The following is a 25,211-nucleotide window of genomic DNA, read 5'->3' as shown; positions in this document are numbered from 1 at the left end:
CGGATGGTACGGTCTGTATCTTGCTATATGTTGATGATTTAGTCATCACCGGACCCAGACTGGATGAAATCGGCAGAGTGAAGTCCTAGTTGTTGGACGCATTTGAAATGAAGGACCTAGGGGACCTTCATTATTTTCTTGGGATCGAGATATTGCTCTCACAAAGACACTATATGCTGAATATGCTATACAAGTTCGGCATGACAACATGCCGACCGATCTCCACACCCCTGGATCGGAACCTAAAGCTACTTCCCGACTTTGGACCGGCCTGCGATGAGAAATGGTTCCGAAAATTTGTCGGAAGCCTCATATACTTGACAATCACTTGACCTGACATCAGTTATCCGGTCGGAGTGATCAACCAGTTCATGCAGAAGCTGACCGTCGAGCACCTTCAGTGCCCACACCGGATACTTCGATATGTTATTGGCACGAAGGACCGAGGACTGTCATACTGGTAATCCGCACTTGCATGTTGGATCTGGGCGGGACCACCAGGATCATGGACCAGGAGGGGATGAGTATCCGTAAGGCCGATTCCTACAGAGCCTGTCGCGCTGCCGGCCAGATTGGTTCCGGATGGTGTTCGGGAATGGTTGATCGGGACGGTTCCGAATATGTCCTAGAAGCGACTCGGACTGTTGAAAGAAGAGCGCGCACGCGCATATCCACGCGGCCCTCCTGCCCATATGTACAAGGGCCTCAAAAGAGGCACGGGTCACGGCCCGGTTAACTGCACCTGCGCGCATGCACACACGCCTATATACATTGGTTACGACCGACGCACCTAAACTGGTTCACTACACACACACCCACACTCAGACCTCTAAGACCTACGTTGCCTCCCGGGACACACACACCCGCATATGTACGCGGCGTTCGACACAACGCCGGCTCCACACAGACCTTAGCAACAACCTCTCGTTGCCAAGCCGCCAATCAGGAGCACACGGGCTCGCCACATGAGTGGGGCCTTGCATGACGGAGAGGGGAGCTCGACACAGAACCTTCGAGCACACGGGTTCAACTTGAGCAACAACACCGCGGGACAACAGGGACACACACACACACACACAAATGCGGAGTAGAGAGACAACATACATAGAGACCGAAAAGAAGGAACCCTAACTTCCTCTCCTTGACACAAGTGATACACAGAGATGAGTAAGAACCCTAGCCGAATAGGAAACAAAATCCTATTAATAAGAGGCAAAATGGAACCCACAAGTGGGAACCCTTTTACAAGGGGCGCTCCCTTCCTTTTATAGAACAAGGAGAGGGATGCGTAACAATGTGGGATAAATCCCGCTTTACCTGGGATCCTTTGTCCCGAATTAACTCCTATTCAGCGCCATAAAGGCGCCCCTATTATTTTGCACGTATACACAAGGGTGGGTGCCCATGCCGCACCCCGCCGATGTTCCCATTATTCCCGTTTTTCTCGCTAAGGACGAGAATCGTCACGATAACGGTATAGCTCGGAAGCTAGTCGGATATACCGATGCCGACTGGGCTGGTGATGCATCGGATCGCCGATCCACCTCCGGTTACATGTTTCCTCTTGGTAGCGCGGTTGTTCCGTGGAGCAGCCAAAAGCAGCCAACAGTGGCTCTGTCGAGCATTGAGGCTCAATACCGGGGCGTTACCATTGCCACCTGTGAAGCCATCTAGCTTCGACGACTGTTGCGAGACCTCCAGATTGAGGTGTCGACCCTGATCCTGATTTATTGTGACAACGTAAGTAGCATACAACTTGTCAAGAACCCTGTATTCCATGCTCGGACAAAGCACATTAAAGTGCATTATCACTTTGTTTGTGCGCGGGTCCTGAGCAGTGAAGTTGAACTTCGGTATGTTCACACGGATCGGTAGGTTGCCAACATCTTCACCAAGCCGCTTGGATTAGACAAGTTGCAACATTTTCGGAGATGCTCGACATTCAGCATCTTGATGTGCCGCACTTGAGAGGGAGAACAGGAACGGGAACGGATGGCACTGAACAAGGAACCGGAGAGGAAGAAAGAACCAATGGGGGAGATGAGTAGATAAAGGAAGTCGAGCCGACCAAAGGAGTCGGCACATCCGAACAAGTTGGAGCAAACGGCAACAGGGGCAGAGTCAAGAAGGACAAAGACGACCGGAAGAAGGCCAAGACCCGGACGTGGTTCGATGTGGTGAAGGGCCTAAAAACGGAAGACAAGTTGGAGACTACCAACTCGGACAAGAGCTGGAATGAATCGGAGGAAGCCGATTCGATTCAACAGTTGGATTCGGAAGATCCGGATCAACTAAAGACGAAGCGGATGAGAAGGCAACGGAAGTCGACACCCACACGGAGGAACCAATGGGTCGACAAGCGCCGGAGTCGTAGCAACGAAGGAGCTGAGATGGGCCTGCTGAGCAAACAAGCCGACCAAGGAGGACGAGGTGCGCAGAACCGGACGGGTCGTGGGAAGCAGAATCGGACCGGATGAGGAGCGCGAGCAAGGCGGGAGGACATCAGAAGGAGCCGGAGGAAAGGATTGGCTATTGCAGACACTGACAACACGATCTGACCTCTAGTTGAGCATGAGGGGGAGTGTTGAGCGAGCAAGCTCAACCGGATCTAGATCGGCTGAATAAGCCAGAGCCGAATCAGTATCCAGAATGGAGAACCAGATCGGTGTCCGGATGATATCCGGAACCAAGAGCGGGATCGGAGACCCAGATCAGATTGAAACTGGTAGGCCATTAAAGGCCTACGGATCTAGCCTAGTATGTAGGCATATTTTTTGGGAGTTAGTGACAGTTGCTCGTGTGAGCATTGAAGTACCTATCAGTCCTTTATGGACTTGTATAAAAAACACCGGGTCATTTGAAACAGGTAATATGTTGCATTATGAGAACACTACGTCGAAAAAGGGCACAAAAGCACGCAGTTTTCAAAAAGACACGACGCATGCGCAAAGCTTTTCAGAAAAGGTGGCAAAATATATTGAATTTCAACATGACTACCACTTTGAGTCATAAGTAAAATGCCTCCAAAAATACATCACCAAAATTACAAAATAATGTACAACATGTCTACCAGTTACAATTATACATATTCGTGAGTTTACATCCAAAACAAATTTACAAAGTTTCCGATCATGTAGTAAAACAATCCCCAGCTTGAACCAAACCAATATATTAAGACATGTCTGATGGACTAGAAGAGCCTTTTGACGTCTCATCCTCATCATCAGTGGCAATCAAAGCATTATCCTCATCCAATTCCAACCCAACATCTTTGTGGTTATGAGAATTGCTTCTGGTTATTCTCTGTATTTCGTTTGACACCATGTTTGGGATTTTCTCCTTTATTATCTTGATAGTTGCTTGTCTTAGATGACCTGATTTTGTCAATGAGAAGTCATATACTAGTATGTCAACACGGTCTAGTGCGAGAGTAGCCGTGCTCGGTATATTCTTTCTTCTTCTCTTTCTGCTTGAACATCTGACATCCTTAACCATCTCTAAAGAATACTTTCCTGTAAATGCATCAGTTGAATTTGTCTGATACCAATGGACTACTATTGACTTTGTCTGACTACTTTCTTCATCCCTTACTAATTCAATAATTTTTGCAATCCAAAATGGATGGCCCAAGGTATTGTCCCCTGCTAATGTTGCAACCAACATTCCCACTTGTAGTTCTTGCAAATTACCTTGCCATCTTGCCTCAACAGTACATGACTTTCTTGGTCCCACATAAATATCTCTTTGCAATGGCCGAACTAAATCATGAAGCTCCATATTATTCGATTGTTGGTGATGAGTCTGCGATATCGTTGATGTCATCCCAATGTTCCATGTGAATGGGATACGGATTGGCCATAAACCGGCGATGTAATTATCTAAAATGGTGCGTTGATGGGTGAAGAAAATCTCCCACCATTCAACATCCTCATCACCGGCATACTTCTTAGTCCGATCAATATTATTTTGTTTCTCTGCTAGACATCTCAACCAATATGCCCTTTGTTCATCAATAGTACTATTTGGTGCTACATTTTTACGATCATCATATGGCATTTGTTGTGCACCATGTAGAGGTTCATCTGGGATATGAAGAAGGAGCGTACAACCTTCTTGGGGCTCCCATTGTGCACTAGATGAGTATTGTTTCGCAAATAACACCGTCATCTTCAGGTGGGCCGATCTTTGTTTTATGAGGAAGACATGGTTGAAACTTATATTATTAAGAGGTGCAAGCACCCTACCTTTAGTCCCGTCACTATCTATGCAGAAACGTTTAAAGTCGTATACTTCTTCCAAGTGTTGTACTTCAGGCTTTGGTGTATATGCTTCACTAATCAATTTGGATAGCGTGGGAAGTGTGAAAGCATTACAGCGAGCAAGTTTCTTTGAGAACCTACTGAACATTTGATCTATGTGATCATGGGTATGACCAACCAACAAGAAGTTAACCTTTATCTTTTTAAATATGCCCCTCTCTACTAGCATGCTTAGATAGCCGAAGACAGTTGAGTTCTTATTCTCTCTTGCTGTGTTGTCTAGTTGCACATATAGAACTGGCGGGAGTATACCTGACCATGATTGCAATACCCTGTGCATGACAGTGACAGTAAGATTAGGGTCGTTGTGGATATTGGGATAAGTTAAGAACACTTGCGGTCTTATAGTTTGACAGTATGTCAAACAACCCACTAGATGCATTTGCACGAGACACTCATCTCCAATATCCTTGGGGAGTCTTTGAAATGCGGCAAACAAGTTTTCTTTTGATCCATGCCGTCAATAATCATGCACATATACTTTTCGGGAGATTGAAACGCTTTTTGTCGGTGATGCATAGCCTTAGTACGTTCCAATGCCTGACTTTCACGATGTTCTTTTAACAGGTTCTTGTAATTCTTGATCTCTACATCTGATTTTCCACCCTTGGCCATACTTTTTAAACTCGCACATATTGAGCAGACTCCCATTCGCACCTTTCGTGGGATAACCACGTTATTAAATTGTAACCTCCATAGTCGATTAAAATGCCTGTACTGTATGTAAGGCTCAACATCAGAAGACATGTCGTCCTTGTACGATTGGTAAACTTCCCTTCGAGTAAAGTTATCTGACAAATGAAGTCTTCCTGTCGTTGGCATAACTTCGCATTGTTTTGAAAAATATACCTCCATCCACCTAATTTCCTGTTGCCCAATTTGACCCTTACATCCAGAACCATTTTGATCGAACTGTACCCAGGAGCCCTTCAGAAGTCGCTCTTGAACTCGTTGCAGCCACATATTTCCAATGCTATGAGTGATTTTAAAAGCTGCTCGACAACACTTGGTATATAGTCCAAGGAAACATTCAACTTGCGTTGAATTAGGCCCTGCTTTGTGATCCAATTTAAGTTGCATATGCGCAAGAAGAAATGTATCTTGCTCTTCCCCATTAAGCGACAAGTATTTTTGTCGTGTTTCACGTAACCTTGACTTTCCATAAGTTGATAGACAGAGATTCGCACAACACGATTTGTTCAAGTCGCATAGAAGTTGACGATCAGAACATAAGAAATTAAATCTCTTTTCACTAACTTGTCGAGGAACTCTTTTAAATGCTAGAGGTTTAGTAATGCTATTGTTATCTATCGACGAAGAATCGTCCACTTGTAAGCTTGCATGAAGAGGGCCATCAACAGGATCAATTGAAAACAGAGAATTCGAAGTACTAGGAGCCACACTTTTTTGTTTATGCCGCGAATGTTTTTTGTGGTCGTACTCTTCTATTGAGAAATACGAGTTATCTGACAATGAAAAGGGGGCAATAGAAAAAAGAGATGTTCTACTTGTAGAAGAAGACATTTGAGGGAGTCTAACTGTATTCTAAAACCTTCTTTTGAGAAAATTAAGGAATGCTGAAGCCTAACTATATAACTACCCGAACACTTAGATTAACTATATTATTTTCCGAAATTTTCCTAAAAAACAAATAATTAAAAATTATTTTTTATTTTAAAAATAATGCTAAAGTCTTCTATATAAGGAGGTTAAAAATTTCATTTTCATTATCACGTGAAAGAATCCATCGAGCTCAGAGCACAGGCCAATTTTCGAGCACTCAGAAGCACATCGTGGACAGCACTACCTCCGGCACGAACCATGAACAAGGGAAAGAAAATCGTCAGGTTAGTAATATTCATTACATTTTTTAAGATTCCTAAAGATTCCTTAAAGATTCCTTTCCTCAACACATAGAAATTTTATTTTATTTTGTATAACGAACTTGGAAAGCAATTCTGAAAGCCAGGACCTTCAACCGAAATCCGATGCACTGCATCGGATTTTGGTTGAAAGGTCCTGACTTCAACCAAAATCCGATGCACTGAAGGTCCTCCCTTCAGCCGAAATCCGATGTAGTGCATCGGATTTCGGTTGAAGAAAATGCTGTTTTTGCGATAAAAAACTATCGCATGGGACCATAAAATTGACGTAATTTAAATGATAATTTGCGTGATTTAGATGAAATTGTACATTGTTTCTATGTTTTCACCAACGTTTTTAATTTCAGTGAACCTAGACAAAAAGTTCCTTCATTTAGATTGAAGATTCGATCTCCGACAAAACGAGATTCTGGCTCCTTCATGAAGGACACAAGTAAAAAGAATTTATTTGACTCAACGGGGGAAGGAGGATCCAAGTCATCTGTGGCTACTACCAAAATCAACAAAGGTAGTACACAAGAGGAGAAAACGGTTGAGGTGAAATATAAGGATTACCCCGAACTTGAATGGTGTCTCTCTTATGTCGAGGAGGATGGGGTGTTGTTATTGATAACGGCAAAATCGGACGGGGAAGGGAAACTTTAGCTTGGAAAAACATTTAATTACGGGCATGTAACCAAGCTAGAGTACGAAGACATTGATTCTACATGTATTTTAATCGACGTCTCGAGCTCAGTTGGCGACAGGCGATTGCGACTTGATGAGGGAAACCTAGTACCCGAATCTTGCAATCCCAAGGCTTTGCGTAAAGACCTGCAAACGAAAAATAACTTGTTGGTAGCTCTTCGGCCGTACGTGACAGGAGAGATGATGACCGGTGAAGCAGAAACTCCACCGAAAAAGTCTAGGAAGACAAATCTTGTTCAAAAGAAATATACTAAACGACCACGACCTGAAGAAGAAGAAGAAGAAATATTAGAGTTTGTGGAAGAAGAAGACGACTAACAAGTCGACGTCGTGGCTCCAGGCGGACAACTATCTTCTGGTGTCCTGACGTCAGAACAAAATAAAATAAGAGAAAATATTGTGAAGACTAAACTTGTGCGCAGGGGCCAGCTATTTCATTTGCCCATTACTTCTATCCAAAAGCCCCCCATTGACCCCGTGACTAGAAGACGTCCCTTGGAAATTAGGGAGCCGCACTCCGTCCATGTCCAAAACCTGAAAAGCAAAATGAAAATCAATCCTCACGCTACTGTGGTGCCATTTTTGGTAATGGTTGATCAAGAACAATGCCCAACAGTAGCAGATTTCAAGTATAGCTCTGCAGACGATTACACATACTATGTAATCGGAGGATCACATTCGGCCGAAGCTCGACGACAGCTTGTCAAAGAATATCCTCTCACGCCGTTCTTCAAATACGCCGAATGTAAGGTATATGCAGGACTAACTCACGAGGAGGCGAAGTTGCTCACATGGGACCATAACAATGACAACGATTATAGGCAAAAGATGTCATGTATAGAGAGGATAAGATTTTTTCATCATGAATACCTCGATGCCTTGAATCGTTTTGGTCCAAGATTGTGGCCTGGATTGCGACATCAGTGTTTATTGGAAGTAGGGATTGCAGTGGATGAGAGTACGAAATCCGAAGGTCTCCGAAAATATGATTCTTGGTTTCAACTAGCTTTTCGGACCGGAGAGGTGTGGGATCTCCAAGACAAAATATTCTCTATGTGGGAGCGGAAAGAAGTCAAGGGGCAAAGATAAAAAAAGGGAAGAATTGATCCACAAGTTGAGATGAAATCAAAGACCAAGGGAAAAAGCGACTTGGTAATCGAGGAGTTAGCAGAGGACATGAAACTTTTACCTTGGAGATCATTACAAGGTATCAAAGATGATAGATTGTTAATATCCGTGCTATCTCGAGTGGTCGCCAAGGAATTTAGTTTGGACGAGATGGTAACAGACTTGCAAAAGTAAGTGTTTATAGTATACCTTTTCATGAAAGTCTTCAATTATTTTGAATATCTTATTTCTAATTTCATATTGATTGTGCAGTCACAAGGTATACATGAAGATTCAGGAGTTGATGATGCAAAAACTGAGTTTACCGACATGGGAAGAAGTTGAACAAGCCTGCCCGATAACTTCTTCCTACAAGGCATTGGAGGAATATTTTATTGTATTTAGAGAATGGGTATGTGTCTTTTGAATGTTGATATGTTAGAAAGTAATGTTCCCTGCTAACAACAATGACACTTGCAGAAACCATCAAAATCGAAAAAGAACAACGACAATAATGACGGTATTCCAGCGGCCTTCATCACGCACTTAGAACATGCGAAATATGAGAAGAGAATGACCAAAGGGAAGGAAATGGAATTGCCCAAGGATTCGGAGACTGTAAAGAGTTTTTTGCATAGGTCCGATCCTTTCAAACAGCTTCATTATAGTGTTTTCAATGGCGAAGTATCCCAGATGCTCGAACTGTTACCGAGAAGGCACTACACTTTGCTGATAGCTGACATACCATATGGTTTCCGTATTGCGGGATCAACATATGATGATGTGCCTTTCAAGTACCCTCAGATTGAGAAAATGGTAAAGGATTTCGCAGAACTGACATTGGCCCCCTTGTGGAGGATAGTCATATTTCATAGCATGGGGCAATCACTGTCAGTCACAACAGCTTTGAAGTCCCGTTGTCATGCCACTGAACACATGCATTGGTGCGTTATAGTTCACTTTTACTCATTACAGTACTTCTTATTATATGTACACATTTACACCTCTAATACTTGATTTTCTTTCTCTATAGGATCAAAACAAATATTACACGTAGCCCTGGCGATCGAATGGTTAGTGTGGTCGAACATTTTTGTGTGGGCTACTATGATTCAATTACAAAGAAGAAGGCTAGAGCACATGTCAATGAGCGTAACGTGGTTAACTACATCATGTGCCCAGCTGTAACCAAAAAATTAAGACATGTGTTAGGGGATAAAAGTATGGTGAACCCTTATCAAAAACCTCAAAGATTGATCAACCGCCTCATAGAGCTCTTCTCGAATCCAAATGATTGGGTCCTAGACTTGTTCTCTGGCACAGGTATAATATATATATTTAATTTCAATCTTGTCTATCAAGTTTAAGACGTTACTTCTTATATATACTTGTTTGTGTTCATGAGACCATTAGGTACAACGACAGCTTGTGCATTGAAGATGTTTAGAAACTGTGTTGCATTGGAGAAGGACCCTGCTCAAGTTAACTTCATCAAAATGAGGATCACAGGAATCTGGGACTGTCCAGATCAGGATCAAGAAGTCGGAGCAAAACACATCAACGAGACAGAGATGTTCCAGATGACTTCACGAGAACCAATGGAACCAATTGATGAAGAAGCAGGGGAGCTGGTGGACCTGGAAGATGTAGCACAGTTTGACCATACCTCAGATTCGGGAGAGCTTGGAGATGACACGAATGAAAACAGTCTAGAACAATCAGCGCCAGAGGAGCCTGCTCTGCCTGATTTGCTTATAGATTGATGTAGATGGCGTAATGTAAAAATTGAGGATTTTGAGGCATAATGTTCACCATCACTTCATATTATATTTGTATATGAGAACATCTGTAATTGTTTATCGTTTAATTAAATTCACCTGTTCATAATTTCCCTTTTTAATCATTATTGGAACCGTTGTTTGTATTTACATATAATTGGTCACCATGCTCTTCTTCAGTTTGAGATATTAACATGATATTGTAATCTCTCATTTCCGTTAGCATGACTGTATATGAAAAGGCAAATGTTTTTGATAATAAGAGGTTTTTAGTTACCTACGGTTCAAGTCTACTGGTTCCACATAGTATAAATGAATGTTGTACGTAATTGTTACTCTTACCAATTACATTGTCATGAACTATATGACATTATACAATGAAACTATCGATATACCCGTCCAACAAGTGGGGTACTACTTTATTCCTAAACCCAAAACCACATATTTATAATTACGGTTTATGTAGTTTTACTCTACAATTTGAATATGGATACCAATTTTAGAACTTTATATTGAACCAAGTCTTCAATTGTGCTCCATGATATGCAAATTGACACGAATGTGGACACATATACAATTTAGTAATTGCTAGGTTTTTTTTGTTCTATATTTAACCATCAAATCGCAAAAGGGGTACGCATGCATCGTATATTTTCGATATCAGGCTAAAATAGGGTACTTTTCTACATCTGGCCAACTATGCCAAAAGAGAATACGACATATTACCTGTTTCAAATGACCCGGTGTTAAAAGTGCTCTATGATCACATTCTATGTACAGAGTTATAGAGTGTTATTTTTTAATAGAGTTTTATGTTCCGCTCTCTCTCTCTCTCTCTCTCTCTCTCTCTCTCTCTCTCATGTGTATGCTTATTCTTTGTGCTAAGCTTCCATTAAACCTTCTTCTCTTTACTGTTACTATCCAGTAGAGCCGGTTTGGCATACGCTTCCGCACACTAACTTTCACAAATCATAAGCAACCTTTTGTGCTCTATGTAGTCACGTAGAGGTGTACAACTCTTATCACAAGAGAGAAGATATGCACTCCACGATTATGTGGAGGGCTAAATATTCTTAATTTGCAGTTGCATATGTTGGCTAGAAAAGCTACTTTACTACCAAACTTTGCTGAACATATGTTTGCTAATTTGAAAACCAAGTCATTTGGCTCATGGGATACTAACAATTGGGATGTAGTGTTTGGAAAGCTTGACAAGCACATCAAAGGATGTCCATTTAGCTTAAAGATTCTAAAGCACTGGAAGGAATTATTGCACCACATAAAATGGAGAGGCAAGAATTCGGAATTAGGGAACTTCTTAGGCCTCGAAAGCTTACATTGGAGTGCTATATTCCCACGGTCATTAGCTGAACAAGAGCCTAGGAAAGCTTATTTTTTAGCAAAGAAGGGGCTAAAATCAATTGCATATGTGGTAAATGACCAAGGTCACCTATTAGGTTCAATGACATGACATGTCGTTATAGTCTTGGGTCACATCATCGCGTTATCTAGAATCAAGTCACAAAGTTGGTACTTTCTTTAGTACCTGTGCCACCTCTAGATGGAGATCACAGGATTTAGGACTGGATGTTACAAAAAGGAAACATTGTTATTCCAATGTGTTATCCGCCGGAATTGTAACCGCCGGACATAACGCATGGAGAATAGAGTATTATATTAGGAGCGTTAAAGTAACGCTGTCGGGGTAGTTGTGGTTCGTGTGGCAAAATCACAGGGACTAGGGTTTAAGGGGAGTTGAAGAAACTTTTATAAAGCTTGCGCACAAATGTTAGGAAGATTAAGGATAAGAAGAATAAGAGTTAAAAGTATTGTGTGACAAAGAGACGAGCATAGATTAGAGACAAAGACCATATATGACTTAAGAAGCAAGAGTATATGATATTAACATGATCTATATTAAGAATATAAGATTTTACCACAAAGATTCAGGATAGCAGGAATAAAAGTTGAAAGTAATGTACGAGAGAGAGACGAACAAGGATGAGAGATAGAGACAATGTATGATTGAAGAGGTAAGAAAATATGATAAGAATATGTATTATATTAAAAACCCAGGATTTTACCAAAGTCACAATGTCGATCACAAGATGCGACTTTTCTTTTATTGAACTGTAGATTTGAACCCTTGCCTCCAACTTCGAAACACAAGCCTCTTCCCAAATGAGCTAACTTGTTTGTTTGATTATATCATTTCTCTAACTTTCTCTTCTTGATTGATTCCCTTTTGTTTTCCTTTCCCCTCTTTTTATAAGTATTTCCATGCATATGGTAATGGTATGCATGAGTTACATGTGATGCATGATCACCATTTGGCGCACATGCATTGCATGTGATGCATGATAGCCATCATGCTCATTTGAGCTCCCATGTATGAAAATATATATGGGATAAGTATAATGATGGAAATATAAGTCTAAAACAAATGACTTAGCTTAGTGGTGTATGCTTTGTGCTTGATATACAAGGTTGAGGGTTCAAGTCCCTCAATTTTACTTAATAAAACATTTCTGAAAACAAATAGCCTACCCTAGTGGTATATACATTGTGCTTGGTTTATAAGGTTGTGGGTCCAAGTGTTTGAAATATTATTAAATACAATATTTAAATTTATTTTTATATCGTGAAGCAAATCCTTCACGACAGTGTGTCTTTGCAATCGTGGAGAACAAGGAGATCCAAGTCAAACCTTACCAAAAGAGAGTATTTTGACACAAGATCCAATATCAACCAAGGGTATTATCCTAGCCTTGTTGATTTGGCATGGAAGGTGTAAGAGTCTTACTCCTTCTAAGGCAGTTGATACATGGTTTGTGGTTTGGACTATATTTCTTTCTGCATGATCCTCTCTTGATTATGTGGGCATGACAATGGGATTTTGAAGAGTCCTTGTTGTAGATCTTCAAAGGTCATAAGGAGTATACAATTTTAAGAGAAAGATATACACAATTGGGCTATTAGGAATTTTTCCAAAGTGAGATCAAACACTGCATAGATGAACTTCCCATATTCTTCTTTTTCTTTGAATAAGCCTTTTACATGCATGTAGATACTTTTAATGGTATTCTATATGGTTGACTATGTCTAAATTCAGAAAGTACTTTAGAGGCTTAGGCATTTTGTATTAAGTCATTTTTGTCTTGATGTACACTCATTATGCTTTTTGCAAGGCAAATGTTTATTCGGAAAGTATTGTTTTGACCATGAGAAAATGATTATGTTAAAAAACATGTTCCTATTTGCATTTTTGTGTTGCACCATTTTGAATCTTTAAGAGAGGTGGCATTACTCATGAGATTTACATCGAAAATATGTGTTTGGGTGATTATGATGTTTCTCACCATAGATATTCTTGAGTATGAACTTGGCATCTAAAAAAGTATGAGTTATGATAGTAATCAAACAATTCAATAGGTGATAGATAATCTTTACCAATACTAATGACTATACTAGTGTTGGTTATTTTTCGGGCATTAATATCTTATTTTGTGAATGCATAGTTGTCCGCTATACTTTGAAGTGGTCTAGAGAGCGATAGGTTTGATAAAGATTTTCCTCACTCAAACTTCCCTTTAACAATGTTAAGTGTCACAATTTATCCATGAAAAGGTTGACTTTAGACCCTCATTTTGTTCTAGCCTTACAACCTCAAAGATATCATCAATTGATTTCTCAACAACAAACATGTTAAGGCTAATCTATTCAAACAAATTAAGATCCAGTTACGACACTAATTCTTACACTATTATGCCGATCCGATCTCTTCTTAATGCTAATCTACATATAATTCTAGTTCTACAAATCTTTTTCGCATTGACATTAATATGCCATGACTTAGGGATCGCCTCGGATCGAATCTTGCTATCTATAGTAGTGAATGCCCAGGATATATCACCATCACCATCACCATCACCATCACCATCACCATCACCATCTCCATCTCCCGAGAATGACGAGAATCGATCGAAAACCCTTAGTGTGGGTGTGATTGCAGGAATAACTATCGCAGGCTTCATCCTGGTATGTGGCATCGTGGCCATCATAATATTGCGAGCCCGCTGGATGCCATATATGAATAAATGGTGGGGTGGATCACCAAGTACCATGAGGAAGGAGCAGTTGACATTAGGCAAGAGGGAGGTGCCCAATGTGAACATCATCGTGGGCGGATCAGGATCGGCTGCGGATGATGATAGAATTGTCAATGAAGTGGCATTGTCGAAAGAGTTAGTGTTCATGAGGAGGGGCGGATCGGGATTCAAGCTAATGGAAGTTTTGGGGGCATCCGCGGTCCTTCTAGGGAAGGGTAGCTTCGGCATGTCCTACAAGGCCGTGTTGGAGAGCGGGCTTACGGTCGTCATTAAGCGGCTCAAGGGGCTTATCCACAGTCTTGGCATCAATGATGATGATTGCGAAGAAGAGTCGATTATAAGGAGGAAGATCGAGGCACTCGGCGGGCTTGAGCACCGGCACTTGGCACCCTTCTTCGCATACTTCATAAGCAAGAATAACCAACCCCTCCTAGTCATGGACTACATGCCCAATGGCAGCCTATCCACTCTCCTCCATGGTAATAATTCCTTCACATGTCTCCTTCTTCTTCTTTACTAGCTAGTTGACCATCTAAAACACAAGGCCTTGAGATCCAACATTGGATGCCACTTCCACACACACGTATATATTCTCCCTAATGTCCCAAGATGCCAATATTAAATGTTGCCTTCTAGTCTTGGTCGAACAACCTTATTCAATGAGCTATGTCCGTCCCGTTGGTCTCATGCATTGCTCTTGCAGTCACCGAGTTGACCTCTCTGCACTTGCCTCAATGACTAGGTACTTGGTATTTACAGGTAGCATGCTTAAGTGCCATTCATTTTCCAATCTCTCTCTTTCGTTTCACACCCTGCACAAATCAAACAAGAGATCCTTTAGAATGCATTACTTATATATAATTAATAACGCGGATATATACATAGTAAAGTTTTTCTTATGGGTGCCATCGAATGAAATACTAGTACCTTTAAACCAAATCGCTTAAACTGATAAACCCGAGTTTTAGAACCAATCAAACACCTACCCTTAGTGTATCATCTGGGCATGTAGTGCCAATTGCTTAATGGTGACCCACTTTAGAGAACGAATGGAAATTTGGAAAACTTAGTAAGGAAAGAGTCCACTCTTGTTATGATGTATAGAATAGGTAGGGCTTGCAAGTGTCTCTTATCTTCGCTCAATCCACATTGGACCTTAGTAAGGAAAACTTTGCATTTAAACCAAGTCATTTGTTCTTCCCATTGATGTAGACTACTTCGTGACTTACATCATATCATAGCCATTCTCTTTAAATAAAACTTCTAATAGTAGTGTCTTGTAGTTGCACATGGCTGCGTATGTATGGAAAAATGTCTTTCTTTTTTAAAAGTCAAAAGCAAATGAAAAGTATCTTGAATCGGTCAAGAAATGAAAGTTATGAATATTATAAGCACTCATTATGTCCCTTTCGAGCATTTGTCTATTAGAGTAATTGAGATTATACCCACTGCTTACTCTCTAGCCTTGCAAATAAAATGAGTTTATTAAATAAGTTAACTTACCTTTGACTTTACTTGAATATGAACATTGAAGACGTAAGCAACATATGGTTTGTGTATGTTTACACATACTCAAAACATATGTGTGTTGAAGAATGAGCTTACAAAGTGAAGAACAACTTTTAGGATAAGTACCATACACAATAATCACGTGAAAATTTTTGTGAGACAAATTAATAAAAAGTTAGCATGGGCAATATGTGCATTTTTTGTTTAAGGAGAATGGATGAGAGTTGATAGCCAACCGTGGTATGTGATAGATATTCATGCTTGTATGAGCTAGCTAAAGTGTTTAAGATAAAGTTGCAATGTTTTTTAATTAGAGAATTGCAATGATCAGTCAACCAACTTGTAGATCTTGAAACAAACAGCCATTGAATGAAAAGATGATCAAGAAAGACAAATTTTGTTCCTAGTGAGTCAAAAAGGCTTCTTAAGACATAGAAGAGCATCAAATTTATGGTTACAAAGGTGCATACTAGTTTATTGTAGAAGAGGTATAGATGATAGATCTACATATTGGTTCTACTAGATCCAACAATGCCATGGATTTATATAAAACTAAAGAAACTTGAAATCTCCATTGGGGGCTCACTAAGAGAGTGACTTAGCATAAAATTCCCCACCAAAGTATTGGTTTAATTATAAACAACCCTAAATTCCCCAACCCAAAAAATAGGTAATTTGGTAATAATTCTCAACAATATGTAGATTGATGATAAATATCTTGATTAATTTGATCTCCAATCAATCCACATAAGCTTTGTATCATCTTGTTGTTGTTGGGGGCTACAATCCTTTGTACTTATGAAAAAATTAGCAGCTTTAGGATATACCCCATTGGTAGATGAAGAATGATAATATTTCCTAGGTGCTCAACATACTGCGTATGCACATTCATAGTCGAGGCAATTGGGTCCTACCCATTTATCATGCACAAATGTATACAATGATCCTCAACATGGAAAAGTGTATCCTTGAAAGAAGGAAGAAATGTTTAAAAGGTTCCGACCCCATTTTTTGGCATACCTTTTAGTATTACAAATGTAGCTCTATGTTCATATGTATCATATGTTTAATATATACCAATACTATCATTATTAAACGAAGCTTTTGTTATCCAGTTGGCCTTGTCTAGCGTAAGTAGGGTTGCTTTTTTCTTGCATGGTTTCAATGATGACCTTCCCTCTTATTACATACATGTTTTGCATAAACTTGTGAAGATATTTCCATGTATACATTCTCTAGGTCTTTTATTTCTAATTTCCTATTATTTGCCTTGACGTCATATCATCCACTTTGATATGAAGCTTTTGTTATCCAGTTGGCCTTGTCTAGCGTAAGTTGGGTTGCTTTTTGCTTGCATGGTTTCAATGATGACCTTCCCTCTTATTACATACATGTTTTGCATAAACTTGTGAAGATATTTCCATGTATACATTCTTTAGGTCTCTTATTTCTAATTTCATATTATTTGCCTTGACGTCATATCATCCACTTTGACTTAAAGTCGCAAACCTCTCCTTTTAGAGACTGACCATGGCATTTTGCATGACATGATCTCATTGACATGTACATACACATTAAGGTTAAGATGTCAAATGAGTGTTCATCGATGATCGTGGGCTTTGTTGTTAGTTTTCCTTGCGTTTATGTTCCTATTGTTACCTTGGGTCTCTATTGATTAGTGCCGAGAAGCAAGCTCAACATGGGCCGGATTGGAGAGCCGGATCCGCGGGGAGCCAGTAAGCTTTGAGGCCTACACTCCTAGTTTAGTAGGCAGTTATATTTTTAGGAGTTAATGTCAGTAGCTTAGTTATGAGCATTGAAGTACTTGTCAGTACTTCTGACCGTCCTTTAAGGACTTGTATAAAAGTGCTCTCTCAACACATTTGTTTGTACAGGGAGGTTGAATCTGAGTTTTTTAGTCTTCTGCTCTCTCTCTCTCTCTCTCTCTCTCTCTCTCTCTCTCTGTGTGTTCCGAGTTCTCCATTGATTCTATGTATTTTCTCTGTTGTTGCTCGGTTGAGCCGGTTGTATTCTGTTACGCTTCCGCACATAAATCTTTTCATGGTATCCGAGCGCAAGGGTTGAGAATCCTCTGCTACGACAAGCATTAAACTCAGACAAACCCTAATCCCCGGACGAGTTTAGACAAGAAGAAAATGGATAGTGGAATGGGTGGTGCTTTTCTGATAGAGAAGTTGGACAAAAGCAACTACACATCTTGGGAGTACAAGATGCACCAATACTTGCTTGGGTAGGGTTACTGGAGTTACATCCATGAAGAAAACGAAGTAGCGCCAGAATCGACACACAAGGATTTTCCAGTGTGGGAGCAAGCAGCAAGTAGAGTCTTGTATTGCCTTGCATCCTTTGTGCATGACTAGATGCTAGGCTACATTCGAGATGCAAAGACGCCGAAGGAGGCATGGGAAAATCTAATGAAGTTTTTCTCCGTGAGTACCACGGGTCGAAAGTTGCAACTCCATCAAGAGCTCAACAATATCCGACAGAGGGATATGACGGTGACCGACTACACCACCAAAATCAAAGAAATATGTGACAGCTTGGGGTCGATTAATGTGACGGTGGTGACGGTGGATGAGGACGAAATGGTGCAAAATTGTCTCGGTGGTCTAGCTCAAAGGTATGGGCCGATCCGAACAACTATTTGCACAAGGGAGGAACCATTGTCATTTTTTTAAACTGCAATCAATGCTTATGGTCGAAGAGAACCATGCGGGTGTGTCAAGGAGCACACAATCAAACAACTGAGTGTTGTACACGGAGGCGGATTGACCCCACGGTCATGGAGGACGAGGTGGATTGGCACACAATAGTGGCGGCCGACAAGAGCAGAATTAGAGGCATAATAGGCATGCCGACAACATTTCCGGACCTTCCACAAGCAAGGGGAGTCAGGGCAGGCACCGGAAACCAGCAAGCGAAGGCCGAGACGGAATGCCAGTATTCTGTCAAGAAAGGCCACAAAGAAAGCGAGTGTTGGAAGAGTTCAAGGCTGATTTGGATAAATCTGGATCGAGTAGAGCTGAACAAGGAAATCGGCAAAGATTGCACTATGCGGAAGGCTCAAAGCAAGCCGGAAAGGGCCCAACCTTTGTGATGAAGCACAGGGCCAACTCGATGAAGCTGAGCACCTCGAAACTGAACGAGGTGTGGTATGTCGATTCGAGAGCGTCAAACCACATGATGAGCCACGAAGAGTAGTTCTCATATTTGGAGAAACCGGAATAACCGGGGGTTGTCGAACCAGTGACGACACCTCACATCCAATCGAGGATGTTAGTGATGTCCCCTTGAGCCATGTCGGACAAAAGGGGAGACTAATGCACGTCCAACATGTTCCAACGACAATCACCAAGAACTTGGTGTCGGTCAAACAAATTGTTGACCAAGGGATGCAGGTCCGGTTCACAGACCTCGGATGCTTCATCAAAGAAGAAGGCTAAATCATCGCGCAAGGGTGCCGGGAAGGGAGGATGTTTATCCTCGACACAAACGATGTCGGCACCACAATGTTTGCCAAAGGAAAAAAGTTGAATAAGATATCGACTTGTGGCATAAGCGGATCGACTTTAGGAGATGCAAACGAAACAAGTCGTGTTTAGTTTGCCAAAGTTCAGTGACCGGAAGGCCCAAGTTTGTGAAGTCTGCCAGCTAGGGAAGCAACACCGACTTCCATCCCCCAACGAGCGTAATCGGAGTCGCAACAAGCTCGACTTAATACATTCGGATGTGTGGGGACTAGCACAGAATGTGATCTTAGACGGGATTCGATACTTCGTCTCCTTCATCGACGACTATAGCCGACACACATGGATCTTACCTGATAGAGAAGAAGAGTGATGTCTTCTCATGTTTCCGGAACTTGCAGAATCTTGTCGAAAGAGAAACATAACAAAAAATCAAGTGTCTTCGGTCGAATGGCGGAAAAGAATACTTTTCCGGCTCGTCACAGTTATTTGCAATAGATGGGAATTCGGCGCGAATTCAGTTGTAGATATACGCCAGAGCATAATTACGTAGCCGAAAGGAAGAACCGGTCAATTGTGGAAGGAAGCGGCACAGGCTATGTTGGAAGAGAAGAGTGTGCCCAAACTAGGTTGAAGTTGTTTGGATTGTTGTATATATCCAGAATCAGATTTGGACAACCGGAGAGAAGGTGTCAGCTCATGAACTGTATTTCGGGCGCAAGCCGAACTTAAAACACCTAAAGGTATTCGGTAGCATTGCATATGTGCATGTACCAGATGAGAAGTAGAAGAATCTGGATGCCAAGTCGGAGAAATGTATCATAGTTGGCTACTCACATGAACAGAAGGGGCATAAGTGCTACAACCCTCAAATCAAGCAAGTATGAGCAAGTCAAGATGTCGTGTTCGATGAGTCAGCGTCCTGGTATTCCCTTCCAACCCCCGACTCCATTCCAATTATTGAGGATGAGGTTATTGAGGCCGACATGATTTGAGAAGAAGAAGAAGATATCAGCACTCTAGAAGAGAGTTCGATTTCATTCCGGCTGAGTGGGCTGAATGAGGAGTTGAGTTGGGATGACTAGTCGAATGAAGGGCCGGCAAATAGTGAAGGCTCGGTCGTGCACTCCCCACGCAAGGAAGATATACACGTAAAGAGAAGGGGAAGATGAAGATGCCGGAGTATGACACAAACAAAGGTGCACGGAATCAGAGAGAATCCAACACCAACCGGAGCGAAGACTAACATCAAGAGTTGAGGTCAATTGCGACCAAGAGGGCCCTGAAATTGGCTAATGAGAAGTTATGCCGATCAACTAGCCACAAGAACTTGGTGATCTGATAGGGGTACTGTTGGTAGACAGGTCCCTCCGGATGGGAAGGGAGAAGAACAGTGCCGACGAACAAACTCGGCCGAGGCCGACAAGCCAAGGCCGAAACGGTATGAACCGGATGAGGAGAACCCGACTTCGGAGAGTCGGATGGTGTAGGCCCGGTATGAACCGGATGAGGAGTACCCGACTGCAGAGAGTCGGATAGAGCCCATCGAGGCTACGTTTGTAAATAGCCGAAGAGTCATATTAGTATAAATATGACTTAGGGCAAACTTTGCGTAGAGTTGTTGTTGTTTTCTTGTTCTTATTCTTTCTTGTTGGTGCAAGAAGAAATCAGAGCGCGTAACTGTACAGAGAGAGAGAGAGAGAGAGAGAGATGAGGTCGTAGCCTCTGTTGTAACCGCCGCCTGTGGCGAAGATCTGTGAGCACGAGGTCGTTGCCCCAGTGATCTCACTGTTGTATATTTCTACATAGTGACAGTTTGCAGCTTGTGGGCTGCCGTGGTTTTTCCCCTATTTTGGGGTTTTCCACGTATACCTCCTGTGTACCATTTCTCCTCTTTTGTGTTGCGTTTCATTACCTGTTTTTCTGTGTATGTAAAGAATCTCGGTTGTGGCCGAGTGTCGGACATAAGGAACGTCGAGTTCCCAACAGGTACAACGAATACATGACGCATCACTATGTGTACATGAAGAAAGTGACAGAAGTCCACGAGCCGGAGAGGTATGCAGAGGCATCGCAGGATGCCAAATGGCGATCGGCCATGGAGGAAGAAATGCGGGCATTTGATTCCAATGAGGCACGAGACTTGGTTGACCCTCCCCGACAATACAAACCAATCGGATGCAAATGGGTGTACCAAATAAAGTACAACGCCGACGGTTCAGTCAACCAGTACAAGGCCCAATTGGTGGCGAAAGGATACACATAGACCTATGACATCGACTACAAGTAGCAAAGATGACAACAGTCTGTGTGGTGCTGGCGGTCGTAGTGGCAAGGGGGTGGCATCTTCATAAGATGGACATAAAAAACGAGTTTCTTCAAGGCGACCTTGGAGAATAGGTATTTATGGTCCAACCCCTTGGTTTTCAGTCGAAGATGAACAAATTGACAATATGCCGACTACAGAAGTCACTTTATGGCCTGAAGCAAGCCCCCCGTGCTTGGAACTGGAAAATCACGCACTGGTTGTGTAAGGTGGGGTTTGTAGTCTCGAAGTCCGACTCGTCCCTGTTCATCCGGAAATGTTCGAAGGGTCCGGTGTGTATATCGTTATCCGTGGATGACCTAGTCATCATTGGCCCCGACCTTGTTGAAATCAGCCAAGTCAGGTCTCAGTTGTCAGAAGCATTTGTAATGAAGGATTTAGGGGACCTTCATTACTTCCTCAGGATCGAAGTGATCCACACCCCCGATGACATATTGCTCACTCAATGACATTATGTCTTCAATATGCTGTACAAACTTGGCATGACGGATTGTCGATCTATCTCTACTCCTCTCGACAGAACCCTGAAGATTCGTTCTGACCGGGGAGCAACTTGCGATGAGAAACGATTCCGACAAATTGTCGGAAGCCTAATATATTTAACTTTCACCCGATCCAATCTTAGCTATCCGGTTAGCATGGTAAGTCAGCTCATGTAGAGACTGACTGTCGAGCATCTTTAGTGCGCACATCGAATATTGCGATATGTGAGCGGCACGAAGAATCAAGGACTACTGTACCGACACGGTATCGCGGAATTCTGCGTGGATATGTTGAAACAGGGTGGGACCATGGGGGTGTTGGACCAAGGAGCCAGTGAGGGTAGGAAGGTTGTCCGGATCTGGGTTCTGATATCTTCGTCAGATCGGTTAGCGGTCACGTGTTTGGTCCGGATTGGTTCCTGGATGCCAGACGGTGATGAGCACACGGACTCGGGGACCCGTATGGCCCCAAACTAGATTTTGGTTGGCAGTGATGAGCTCTAACTCACTCAGATATACAACGTGACAGAAATAGATCAAAGGCAAGAACACGGGAAACCCAAAGCACATAGAGAGACTCAACGAACTAATCAATTAACAGAGGAAACATGAAAAGATTACAACTGGTCGTGGCTGGAAAAAGAGCTTCGAGCTCAATATAAAAAACACATAGACACTAGTGAGCCTCTGATTGGGAGCACACAAGCTACTAGTGTGAAACGGAGGCCTCGCAGCACAACGACAAGGAAATTTGGAAAACGGAGAATAGGAAGGAAGCATGCAGAGCTTGGTCCGACAACACCTTGTCCCCCCAAAAACTTCTGTCCTCGAAACAATCTCAAACCTCCCCTTTTATAGGACAAGGGGAGACCGTTACATCGTGATTACTGTTAGAGATTCCCCGTATCCTCTCTATCTATGTGGGTCTTTAAAGTACCCATAAATCCTACTCCCTCGTACTTTCTAGTGAATCTATTCTATTTACATATGTTTGTACATAAAGGCTTAATTTTTGTGTGCATCCACGCACATGCCCGTTCACGCGTATCCGACTTTGTTTCTGTCTATGGCCGGAATCCTTCACGACAACGGCATAGCCGAACAACTAGTCAGCTATATTGATGCCGACTGGGCTGGAGACGCTACAGATCGACGCTTGGCATCAGGTTTCATGTTCTCTCTTGGGAGCGCGGTTGTAACGTGGAGCAGCAAGAAGCAGTTGACAATGGCCTTGTCTAGCACCGAAGCTGAGTATAGAGGCGCCATCGTCGCAACTTGCGAGGCTATATGGCTCCGACGGTTGTTGTACGACTTACGGATCAAAGTTCCCACTCTGATTCTGATCTATTACAACAATATCAGTAGCATGCAGTTGGCCAAGAACCCAGTATTCCATGCTCATACTAAGCAAATAGAAGTGCATTATCACTTTGTGCACGAGCGAGTCCTGAGTGGTGAAGTCGAACTTTGGTATGTTCGAATCGATCGGTAGGTTGCCGACATTTTCACCAAGGCCCTTGGGACGGACAAGTTACAACACTTCTCGGAGACGCTTGGCATCCAATACCTCGACTTGCCACACTGAGCAGATGATGAGCCGAAGAAAGAACCGAGAGAACTGATCGATGGCAAGAGGATAGCCCAAGAAGAAGCTGAATCGATTGAGGAAGTTGAAACATCCGGTAGAGCCGGAGGAAGTGGGAAAGGCGGTAGAGTCAAGAAGGACAGAGCTGATTGAAAGAAAAAGGCTAGGACCAAGACATGGTCCAATGTGGTCAAGGGCCTGAAGAAGGATGACGAATTGGAGACAACCAATTTGGACAAGAGCGGGAACGAATCGGAGACAACCGATTCGGTCAAGGAATTTGATTCGAGAGAGCCAAATCATATGAAGACCAGGCAAATGAGAGAGCAACCAAAGTCGACACCGAAATGAAGGAATAGATGGGTCAAGTTGGGCCACTGCCAAGACAATGAGCGAGCTAAGGAAAACCTAAAGAGTAGACAAGCTCCGACCGAGGAGGTCGAAGAGCGTGGGATTGGATGTGTTGTCGAGGAGCGCGTGCGAGGAGACAAGCTGGCAAGAGGAGCCGAGGCAAGGAACCGGTAGAGCAAAAGGAACCTCAAGTTGAGATTGAGGGGGAGTGTTGAGAAGTAAGCTCAAGATGGGCTCCATTGGCTACATAAGCCGAGAGCTGGATCAGATGAGTTTTTTAGTCTTCCACTCTTTGTCGTTGTCTTTGTCTCTTCCGAGTTCTCCATTGGTTCTCTGTATTTTCTCTGTTGTTGTTCGGTTGAGCCAGTTGTATTCTGTTAAGCTTCCGCACATAAATGTTTTCAATTAGATTTTTCCTTCACCTATCATTATTTGCTCAATTGTGATTGGTGTCTTGCAAGATTAATATATGGGTGCATATGGTGTTGAAGAGTGAGAGCAAGAGTGTGCGTTCCTAAGGGTGGGAAATGTTAAGAGCAATTTGATATTTTCATGTGTAAGTACACATTCACTCAGCACCGTGGAACATTTCCTAGCTTATTGTTTTCATTTGTAACATATTTCACTAGGGACGTCATGTATTCTTAAAATATACATAGAGAAATGAGAAAAGGGAATTAAAATATTGCATTATATATAGAAATTAGAATGATATATTAGCAGTGTTATATATTAATATTGGTCTTTCAGGATCAGGGGATGGTTCCATGGAATGGGAGAAGAGGCTAAGAGTGGCATTGGCTATGGCAGAGGCATTGTTATACCTACACGAGCACAACATTGTCCATGGCAACTTGAAGTCATCGAATGTGTTGATGGACAAACAATGGGAGCCACACCTCGCTGACTACGGGTTGGCACAAATCGCGCTCTTTTATCCCAACGCTAAATCCAGCATGACAACATATCTCGCACCTGAGCTACTTTCGATGGGTTTCCATCCTGAGGCCGCCAATCCCTCCACTGATGTCTATAGCTTTGGCATTCTCCTACTAGAGCTTATCACCGGAAAATCCTCCAAAGTTACAACAACTATCACCCCCCCTAGTGATAAGGTCGATGCTACGATTAGTCGTGGTCACACACTCCTCCCACAATGGGTTGAGTCCATCGATGAAGAACGATGGGTGGCTGAGGTTTTTGATTCGAAGGCCTTGAGATCTGAGGAAAACTTCAACCATATCAAACTAGAGATGACACAACTCCTCAAAATCGCATTGTCTTGTGTGGTTCATTGTGATGCTCGCCCCACAATGATTGAGATAGTCTCTCGAATCAATGACATAAATAATCTTCCATTGGTTCTCCAATAGATTCTCTTTTGACTCTTCATCGTTGGATGACATTTCATGGGAGATACTTGGTCTACATCAACTTCTCTTGCATATTCTCAATCGCGTCACCATAACCTAATCTTGATCAACATGAAGATCTCTATCATAGGTGAAGTACATTTATTGTCTCAAAGAGTATATTGACCATTAATTAATACATCCATTGTTTTAGCCATACTTCCCATTCATGCCA

At 42.3% G+C, this 25,211-nt stretch overlaps 1 protein-coding gene across 2 annotated transcripts; it reads left to right on the top strand.

The window, feature by feature from the left end:
• Nucleotides 1-13,383: 13,383 nt before the first annotated feature.
• LOC147848782 (putative inactive receptor kinase At3g08680) lies at nucleotides 13,384-25,066 on the top strand. Of its 2 annotated transcripts, none has more exons than XM_087338120.1 (2): nucleotides 13,384-14,362; nucleotides 24,381-25,066. In XM_087338120.1, the coding sequence occupies exons 1-2, from the start codon at nucleotides 13,477-13,479 to the stop codon at nucleotides 24,995-24,997; spliced, it is 1,503 nt and encodes a 500-aa protein (XP_087194246.1). In that variant the 5' UTR covers nucleotides 13,384-13,476; the 3' UTR covers nucleotides 24,998-25,066. The 2 variants fall into 2 exon arrangements, with proteins under 2 accessions (XP_087194246.1, XP_087194245.1); XM_087338119.1 differs by having other exon boundaries at nucleotides 13,390-14,362; nucleotides 24,375-25,066.
• Nucleotides 25,067-25,211: the final 145 nt, after the last annotated feature.

The sequence above is a fragment of the Azolla caroliniana genome, unplaced genomic scaffold (assembly GCF_043228905.1).
Source record: "Azolla caroliniana isolate FFs.n. ecotype wild unplaced genomic scaffold, voAzoCaro1.0.p SCAF_225, whole genome shotgun sequence".
NCBI lineage: Eukaryota > Viridiplantae > Streptophyta > Polypodiopsida > Salviniales > Salviniaceae > Azolla > Azolla caroliniana.
Note: the sequence above shows the minus strand (reverse complement) of the source record. Positions and strands in the feature narration are given on the sequence as shown.